The sequence below is a fragment of the Hippopotamus amphibius genome, chromosome 9, assembly GCF_030028045.1.
Source record: "Hippopotamus amphibius kiboko isolate mHipAmp2 chromosome 9, mHipAmp2.hap2, whole genome shotgun sequence".
NCBI classification, from domain to species: domain Eukaryota; kingdom Metazoa; phylum Chordata; class Mammalia; order Artiodactyla; family Hippopotamidae; genus Hippopotamus; species Hippopotamus amphibius.
In genome coordinates, this window is record NC_080194.1 from 313,062 (window position 1) to 323,021 (window position 9,960).

Genomic DNA, 9,960 nt, shown 5'->3' on the forward strand with positions numbered 1-9,960 from the left:
TAAAATAAAACACTGATGAGAGAAATTAAATATTTCTTTACAAAAAAAAAATGGAGATATATCATGGATTAAAGATTCAATATTTTTACCATATCAATGCTATAAATTCCATGATATTCCAATCAAAATTTCAACAGAATTTTTGGAGAAACTGACAAGCTTATTCTGAAATATATATTAAAATATAGAAATGTAAAATAATCTAGTATAGCAAATCGCTCTCAAAAAAAAAACACAGTTGAAGTAATTACTCTATTAATTTCAAGACATATAAAGCTCCAGTAATCAAGACTGTGTTGTATTGGCATAAGGATAAACATGCAAATGTGTGAAATGCAATAGAATGTCTAGAAATAGGCCCAAACATATGAATTTTTAGAAGGATATCAAAGTAAATCAATAGAGAATGTAGAGACTAATCAACAAATTATGTTGGATCATTTGGACATCCATATGGAATAAAATAAATCTCACCATTTCTTCACACCATACACAAAAATTAACACAAAATGAGTGAGAGGCCAATGCATTAAAGTTAATGAAAATAGTAAAAATTCTATTTTGACCTAGGGGTAAATCAATATTTCTTAGCTATGACACAATAAGTATGAACCATAAGAAAAATGAAAAGTTAAACTTTGTCAAAATTTTAAGCTTTGGCTCATCAGATGACACCATTCTTAAAGATGAAAATATGCAAGCCACAGACTTGGAGAAATTTTTACATATATGTCATATATATGTGACTAAGAATCTGTGCCTAGAATATATAAATGACACTTAGAACTCAGCAATAAAAAAAAAAACCCAGAGCCCCTATTTTTAAAATGTGCAAAGAACTTGAACAGAAACTTCACAAAAGAAGATATACAAAAGGCCAGTTAAAAGATGAAAAAAACATTCAACATCGTTAGTGGTCATAGAAATGATAAAAATTAAAACTACATTAATTGACTACTACATATGCTCAAACAAGAGCTAAAAGGAAAACAACATGACCAAGTGACAGGGATATGGAACAGCTGGTAATTTCTTCTTCTGTTCAGAAAGCTCTCCACATTTTTAATGCTGCCTGGCATTCTATAATGACCAGTTCATGAATCCCAGAGGTAACTGCAATCTGGGTTTCTGGCTACTCCCATCATCCTCTAAGAAATGTGACAACTTTTGAGTCAAGTACTTAACATGGCTGCTATCAATTTTATACTCTTGCTGATCTAGTTTTCAAGCCATCAATAATGGTTTTCCAGAAAAGATGTTTGTTCATTTGTTTGTTTGTTTGTTTGTTTTATGTATTTGTTTATTGGCTGTGTTGAGTTTTCATTGCTGCGCAGGGGCTTTCTCTAGTTTCAGTGAGTGGGGGCTACTCTTCATTACAGGCCAGGGGCTTCTCATTGCAGTGGCTTCTCTCATTGCAGAGCACAGGCTCTAGGTGCACAGGCTTCAGTAGTTGCAGCACGGGAGCTCAACAGTTGTGGCTCATGGGCTCTAGAGCACAGGCTTAGCAGTTGTGGCACACAGGCTTAGTTGCTCCATGGCATGTGGGATCTTCCCAGCCCAGGGATCAAACCCGTGTCCCCTGCATTAGCAGGTGGATTCTTAACCACTGGGCCACCAGGGAAGCCCAAGAAAATGTTTAATATTGATAGGAAAATAGAAGCTCTTTTTGTGATACAAGTCAGCTGGGAAACTACATAACAGTTCCATGTATGGAATCTTGCCACCTTGCTATTCAGATGACATTCAATTTTCTTAGCAGTCCAGACAGAGAAAGGGGATTCCCACTTACTTAGGTTCCAAGTGTAGAGAATATAATTTCCCCACTCAAGAATGTGTGTTTCTCAAACATGCCTCACCAGAATCCCTGCTTGTAAGGCAAAGCCTTTTCCTCAAAAGAGATAATTAATTCCTGGGAGAGAAGGCAGCAGCTATGAGACAAGGTCTCTGAACCTTATGGAAACCTCTTTAAATATATATACAAGGGCAAGGCCAAAGTGATTTTTGTTGCCATTCACCTCTCTAGGGCAAGCTCCATCATGGACAGAGTGAACCACTTGACCTCTACACTGTCTGCCTCTTGCCTTGTGGAACCAGAGGCACTTATTCAAGATCACTTCTTCATAGCATTTCAAGAGAATCCATTCTAAATTCAAAACCTGAAAACATGCTTTAAACAGGTTTTCTGTGAAGGACTTTTGAGGCTTTAGGATAAATGTAAACATATAGGCTTATAAGAACACTTCCTTTTTTAAACAAGTCTATTAATGTATACTTGACATACCAAAAAAATTGAACATATTTAATGCATACAATTTAAGAATTATTCATTTGATTGTGAAGTATCTGAATAAGCTCTTCCCAAGTGTGACATATATTTTATACTGAGAATTACTCATTACAAGAAGCAGTCAGTTTGAAAATGAGATTGTTTCTGAGCACCCGAAACATCATTAAGACCATCTAAGACAACTAAGGTAAGATTTTAAATAGTGCTAATGTTACTTACCATATACAGTACACATTATTTTTCAACACTTCTCAGATAGAGTAATAGCGTATTTCATCCTCACCCCATTGTTGAAGAAATCATTTATAATTATCATTAACTTAATTTGACTGTTGAAAAATTTGAGGTTCATAGAAATTAAGCAAATTGTTAAGACCCAGCTCTCAGATACCAGGCACTATGCTTTTGTCATAAGATGTCTCATTGAAGAATGAAGACAATTGTAAATGAAAACAAAATTGTACTACAATACAATTATGTACTTCACATACACAGAAGACATAAACATGAATATTAAGTGACATAAATCATCAGCTGTTTAGTCCAAGAACAAGCACAGAGAATCCTTCCAGGGATCAACTGTTATGGAAAACATGAGTCTCTGTGGATTCCTTGAGAGTACAATTGGTAATGATTCTTCCTGAGATCACGGCATAGCTAAATGTTTCTCTGTGTTATTACTCAAACGCAGTCTATCTATCTCCTCGGTGTACACACAGTGATAAAATTAAAGTCCTATGTGTATGCCAAGCACTATGATGGGTGGATAATTCTCATAACAACCTGTGAGGTGGATACTATTTTCACTTCATAGCTAAGAAAACAGAATATAAGGTGCTAAAATAATGTACCCCAGATAAAAGAAAGTGTGGGTGGAAGAACCAGGACCTAATCTGATTTTTCTAATTCTCAAGCCAATACATTTAACCAGTGGGAAAACCATTTTAGATATTTTTCAGAAGAGTCTGGTGGCCCATATTTTGGAGGAGGATGGAGGAGGAAATATTCGGGCTAAGGAAGAGGCCAAGATAAAAGGGCTGTTCAGTGAAAGCAGTGCCACATTTTTCTTAACATGTTATTGTGCATTTTGTGTGTGCACGTGAGCAGATGAAACTGCTCCACGTAAACTTGTTAAAGTAATTATACTCATTATGTTAATCTCAGAAATAGATTACCAGCTCAACGTTGTTTATTACAATGTAAGAAAATAGAGCATGGGTTAGGAATTTGGAGGGAAAGAAATTAGCAAGTAAAATCTGGTCTAACCTTGGCCCCACCCTTTATTACCTGCTTGATCCTTGCTTCTATTTCCTAATGTATAAAATAAGTATAGAAATGATAGTAGCAACTGTTTTGTAAGTTTGTACTGAGGATTAAACACCAAATGTCTGCAAAAACAGAGCACACTGTTTAGTAAGTTTCAGTTAATATTATCATTGTTATTACAGCTGCTAACATTAGTCTCTGCAAAATGGATGATATATCCCCAACCACACAGGTTGTTATCATATAAAAAGGGATCATATGTGCAAAGCATTTGCTGCTTAACCAGGCATATAGCAATCACTCATTCAAAAGTATATATCATTAGCTATTGTAAAGTTACTGGACTTAGGAAGCGTGCATTATGACTACTTCTAAGTACCTCTTGTATCCATTCTTTACATTCCCATCACCAATGCCCTGTTGTTCTTTATTCAATTATTATCAGTAGTTTGCTGCCAGGGTTCTTACTTAACTGCAGGTCATTTCATCCAAGACACACAAGGATCTTTACTAGGTTAACGTCCAAGATTCCCCTTCTTCAAATTCCTGTTCATCTTTTCACTCTTATTCTCAATAACCTTCCATGGTTCCCCATTTCTTAGAGATTAAAAGGAAAATTCTGTAGCTTAGCACTTATAAGCCTTACCCCCAACTTCTACCTCCTTTTCAGGGTTTAGTGCCACTCTGTGTGCGATGTTCTATGTCACATTAAAACTCAGTCACCCGGGATGATTAAGTGTGCACAGGGGGTCACCTGCCTGTGTGTTTACAAAAGTTACTCATTTCTATAATCTTAACAAAGACTTCACCTGGGAGGCAATTTGAATAATCTTCATGAACTCACAATGTTTATTTCCAACACACGCCTGCGTGGGCACACACACACACAAATCAAAAGAATTTAAAACTCAATAGAATTTACTAAAATTATTGTATATTAGAATGGGGAGTTAAATTCAAGGTTGCATTAATAAAAATTGTTCTCTTTTCAGGTAATGCAATTACGCATCATATGAAATACATGGAAAATAAGAACAACATGACAGAGTTTGTTCTTCTGGGGCTCACAGAGAACCCAAAGATGCAGAAAATCATATTTGCTGTATTTTCTGTCATCTACATCACCACTGTGGTGGGAAATGTGCTCATCGTGGGCACCATCACGGCCAGCCCATCCTTGTGGTCCCCCATGTACTTTTTCCTGGCCTATCTCTCCTTTATTGATGCCTGCTACTCCTCTGCAAGTACCCCCAAACTGATAGTAGATTCACTCCATGAAAAGAAGACCATCCTATTCAATGGATGCATGACCCAAGTCTTTGTGGAGCATTTACTTGGAGGTGCCGAGGGCATCCTGCTTACTGTGATGGCCTATGACCGCTACGTGGCCATCTGCAAGCCCCTGCACTATGCAACCATCATTAATCGGCAGCTGTGTGGACTGTTGGCGGGAGTGGTGTGGGTCGGAGGCTTAATCCACGCAACCATACAGATCCTCTTCATCTTCCGTTTACCCTTCTGTGGCCCCAATGTCATAGATCACTTTATGTGTGACCTGGCCCCATTGCTCAATCTTGCCTGCACTGATACCCATGGTCTAGGGCTCTTCATTGCTGCCAACAGTGGGTTCATGTGTCTGTTAAACTTCCTCCTTTTGATGGTCTCCTACGTGGTCATCTTGCGTTCCCTAAGGACCTACAGCTTAGAGGCAAGGCGCAAGGCCTTCTCCATCTGTGTCTCCCACATCACAGTGGTGGTCTTATTCTTTGTGCCCTGTGTATTTGTGTATATGAGACCTGCAGCTACTTTACCTACTGATAAAGCAGTTGCTGTATTCTATACTATCATAACTCCCATGTTAAATCCCTTAGTCTATACCTTAAGAAATGCTCAGATGAAAAATGCCATTAGGAAATTATGCAGTAGGAAAGCTATTCTAGGTGATAAATAAATATGCCTGGAGACCAACATTGATTCAAAAGAGGCAATGGTCAAAAGGACATCATGGATGATCTCAGCAAGGAACACTTATGGAATAAAGAAAAAAATTAACTGCTGTCAATCATAGATTCTGCATTGAGTGGATCAGAAATGGGTGCAAGAAAAGAGAGAAAAACCAACCAGGACCACTCTTTCCATATGTAGGAAATTCTACCAAATTGGGGTTTAGTTTTGCTAGCTTCAACCAGGAATTTGGATTCACAGGTTTTTCTTCTAATATCAAATTAAATAAATAGTGGAATTTATTACTGTTGAGCAATAATCTCTATAATAAACCATGGTGGTGGGCACTGTTTTTATTGCCATTTTTCAGGTGAGAAAACTGACAAAGAGGAATGTATCAAAATAGATATATTGGAAAGCCAGTAACCAGAGCTGACTGATTTCCCAGGTGATGCCTTGAACTGCTATGAACTTCCAGGCAATGATGACAGAAAGATCACATGAATGTAATAGTTACCATTTATTGAGTCAGGGCCTGTGCCTGACAGTGTATATGTTAGGTCATTATCACTAAAAATCTAATAATTTTTCATTAATACTCTGCTTGTTTTTATATATCCTAACTGATAGTCACATGATACCTTACATGGTACCTTAATTGATAGTTACATTATAGTATGTAACTATCTAGGGTTGTTAAAGCATTGGCCTATCTACCTCTGAGGGGTAGATAAGGAAGATTATCACCATTTCCAAATCATCTTGTAGACTTCAGAACCATTTAGTATTGCTCATGTAACCCGTGCTCTGCTGGTAACACATTAGAAAGACTAATGACTCAAATAAAAGAACATTTTGATGTCAGAAAGGAATTTCTATGTGTTAAATATACAGTCACACTCTGTAAAGTACTTGTCTGCTCTATAATTAGTTTCTACAAGGTAGCATGATATCATGTGCGAGATAAATATTGAATGAAGGAGTGAAAATATAAAGGAAAATAAATGAAACTAAATGAAGGGCAAAAAGCAGCACTAGAGGCTATGGAATTCTTTTCTGCTTTAATCTGATTCAACTCCAAGGAGAATTCTGGTTAGACCTCTTGAGAGGACTACAATTTGCTTCTATTCCTGCTTACACTGAGAATGAGAAAGAAACTGAAACCATGATTTTTAGCATATGAGCATATAGCTAACCTTGATATTCTCTCTGCTCCCAGAAAGGTTTTTCTGTTATTAAAAAATGCTCTTTAAGTTATATTTCTCAGTTTATTTACTTTCCATTAGCATTTCAATATTAAAAGCTGTTTTTAAAAATACATGGCTCTAAAAAAAAAAATACATGGCTCTTTTCATATGTTTGTTGCCCACCTGCATGTCTTCTTTGGAAATGTCTATTTAGGTCTTCCGCCCATTTGTGGATTGGGTTATTTCCTTTTTTGGTATTAAGCTGCATGAGCTGTTTGTATATTTTGGAGATTAATCCTTTGTCCGTTGCTTCCTTGGTGAGTATTTTCTCCCAATCTGAGGGCTGTCTTCTTGTCTTGTCTATGGTTTCTTTCGCTGTGCAAAAGCTTTTAAGTTTCATTAGGTCCCATTTGTTTATTCTTGATTTTAGTTCCATTATTCTAGGAGGTGGGTCAAAAAAGATCTTGCTTTGATGTATGTCATAAAGTGTTCTGCCTATGTTTTCCTCTAGGACTTTTATAGTGTCTGGCCTTACATTTATCTCTTTAATGCATTTTGAGTTTATTTTTGTCTATGGTGTTAGGAAGTGTTCTAATCTCATCCTTTTATATGTAGCTGTCCAATTTTCCCAGCACCACTTATTGAAGAGGCTTTTTTCCATTGTGTAAACTTGCCTGCTTTGTCAAAGATAAGCTGCCCATATGTGCATGGATTTATCTCTGGGCTGTCTATTCTGTTCCATTGATAGATATTTCTGTTTTTGTGTCAGTAGCATACTGTCTTGATCACTGTAGCCTTGTAGTATAGTTTAGAGAAATGCAAGTCAAAGCCACAATGAGGTATCACATCACACTGGTCAGAATGGACATCATCAAAAAATCTAGAAACAATAAATTCTGGAGAGGGTGCAGAGAAAAGGGAATCCTCCTGCACTGTTGTTGGGAATATAAATTGTTACAGCTACTCTGGAAAACAGCATGGAGTTTCTTTAAAAAACTAAAAAGAGAACTACCATATGACCCAGCAATCTCACTCCTGGGCATATACCCAGAGAAAACCATAATCCAAAAAAGAAACATGTACCACAATGTTCGTTGCAGCACTATTTACAATAGCCAAGACATGGAAGCAACCTAAATGCCCATCAACAGATGAATGGATAAAGAAGATGCGGCACATATATGTAATGGAATATTACTCAGCCATAAAAAGGAATGAAATTGAGTTATTTGTAGTGAGGTGGATGGACCTAGAGACTGTCATACAGAATGAAGCAAGCCAGAAAGAGAAAAATTAATACCAAATGCTAACTCATATATATGGAATCTAAAAAAATGGTACTGATGAACCCAGTGACAGGGCAAGAATAACGATGCAGTTGTAGAGAATGGACTTGAGGACCCAAGGAGGGGCAAAGGGGAAGCTGGGACGAAGTGAGAGAGTAGCATTGGCATATATACACTACCAAATGTAAAATAGATAGCTAGTGGGAAGCTGCTGCATAACACAGGGAGATCAACTCGATGATAGGTGATGACTTATAGGGCTGGGATAAAGAGGGCAGGAGGGAGTTACAAGAGGGAGGTGATATGGGGATATATGTATAAATACAGCTGATTCACTTTGTTGTACAGCAAAAACTGCCACAACAGTGTAAAACAATTATATTCTAATAAAGAGCTTAAAAAATTCAGCTCAAAAAACATTCATGGCTCTATCTACATACAAAGCAATTTCAGGATAAATATCTTCCTTTGATTCTTTTTGTCTTACTTTATTGACCAACAAATATTTTTGAGCACAAAGAATGTATCAGGCATGTTGATAGTTATTGGATTGCAATGGTGAATAAAAAGAAACCTGGATTTTGCATTCACAGAGCTTAGGATCCATTGAAATACTCCTAGGAGGGAATAGAAAATTACAATACAGTGATACAAATTATAAAATAGTGGAAGCATGGGGTGAAATCATATTGGAAGAACACACAGCAAAGACCTGCAGGGTCAGGGAAAGAATCCTAGAAGAAAAGGCATCAAAAAACAGGACTCAAGGAATCAGTTAGCAAAGTGAATAGGCATGAGGTTGGAGGACACTGTCCCAGGAGATAGAATTCAATAGGAATGTGGAATTGGATATATGTTACTTATCCTCAGAAAGATGTAGGCCAGAGAAATATAGAAGCCTTGAGCATACAGATGGCAATTAAAGCCAAAAAAAATTAGATATCACCTAGAGGGTATGTGAGTCAGTCATCCATGGGTGATCCTCAGTGGTCTATCAAAGATCATAGCCATTTTGATATTTTTACAAAGAAAAAATATGATACTAAAATAGAACTCTAAAAAATGTCATTTGATATATTATTAGGAATTCAGTAGGATACAAGATTTATAAAATAAAAATAGGCTATGGAAAAATTAAAAATCAGACTGCTGCTAGAATTATTGTCAGCAAAACTAGAAATTGAGAGTTAACAGGAAAATGTCTTTCATATTCTCAAAAAAAAACCTGCACCTTTAACGCTATATCATACAACTTAGAACTTAAATATGAGAATAAAATAAATATGTTTTAAAACATGTAAAGTCTCAAGAAATGTTACCAATCCAGCATTATGAATAAGAAATATACATCAATAAAACACAAGTAAACTGAAATCAGCACATCCAAAAGATTATACAACATGATCAACTGGGATTAATATCTAAAATGCAAGATTGGTTTTAGCTATGTAAATCAATCAGTTTGGTACACCACATTCACAGAATGAAGGCTGAAAAACCTGTGATCATCTCAAAAGATATAGAAAAAGCACCTGACAAAGTTCAACAACTTTTCATGATGAAAAACTCTCAACAAAATAGATTTAGAAGGAAGTTTCCTTAACACAATAAAGGTCATTTATTAAAACAAACAAAACAGCTAATATGATAATCAATGAGAGAAAACTAACAGCTTTACCTCTAAGTTCCAGTACAAAGCAAGGAAGCCCACTCTTACCAATTCTATTCAACATAGTTTAGAAGTGTTAGCAAAAGCAATCAGACAAGAAAAACATATAATAGGTATTCAAACTGGAAAGGTAAAAGTAAAATTATCTGTCCGCAAATGGCATGATCATATATGTAGAAAACCCCTGAAACTTAAAAAAAAAAACAAAAACAAAAAACAAACAAAAAAAAAAAACCTCTTAAAACTAATGAACTCAGTAAAGATGTAGAATACAGTATCAAAATATAAAAATTATTTGCATTTCTTTACAACAAACTATAA

The 9,960-nt window shown here is 36.1% G+C and overlaps 1 protein-coding gene across 1 annotated transcript; it reads left to right on the plus strand.

Annotated features, from left to right (window-relative positions):
* The first annotated feature begins 4,565 nt into the window (after window positions 1-4,565).
* On the plus strand, window positions 4,566-5,504 carry LOC130861431 (olfactory receptor 4C46-like). Its single transcript, XM_057750296.1, has one exon. The coding sequence runs from the start codon at window positions 4,566-4,568 to the stop codon at window positions 5,502-5,504; it is 939 nt and encodes a 312-aa protein (XP_057606279.1).
* Window positions 5,505-9,960: the final 4,456 nt, after the last annotated feature.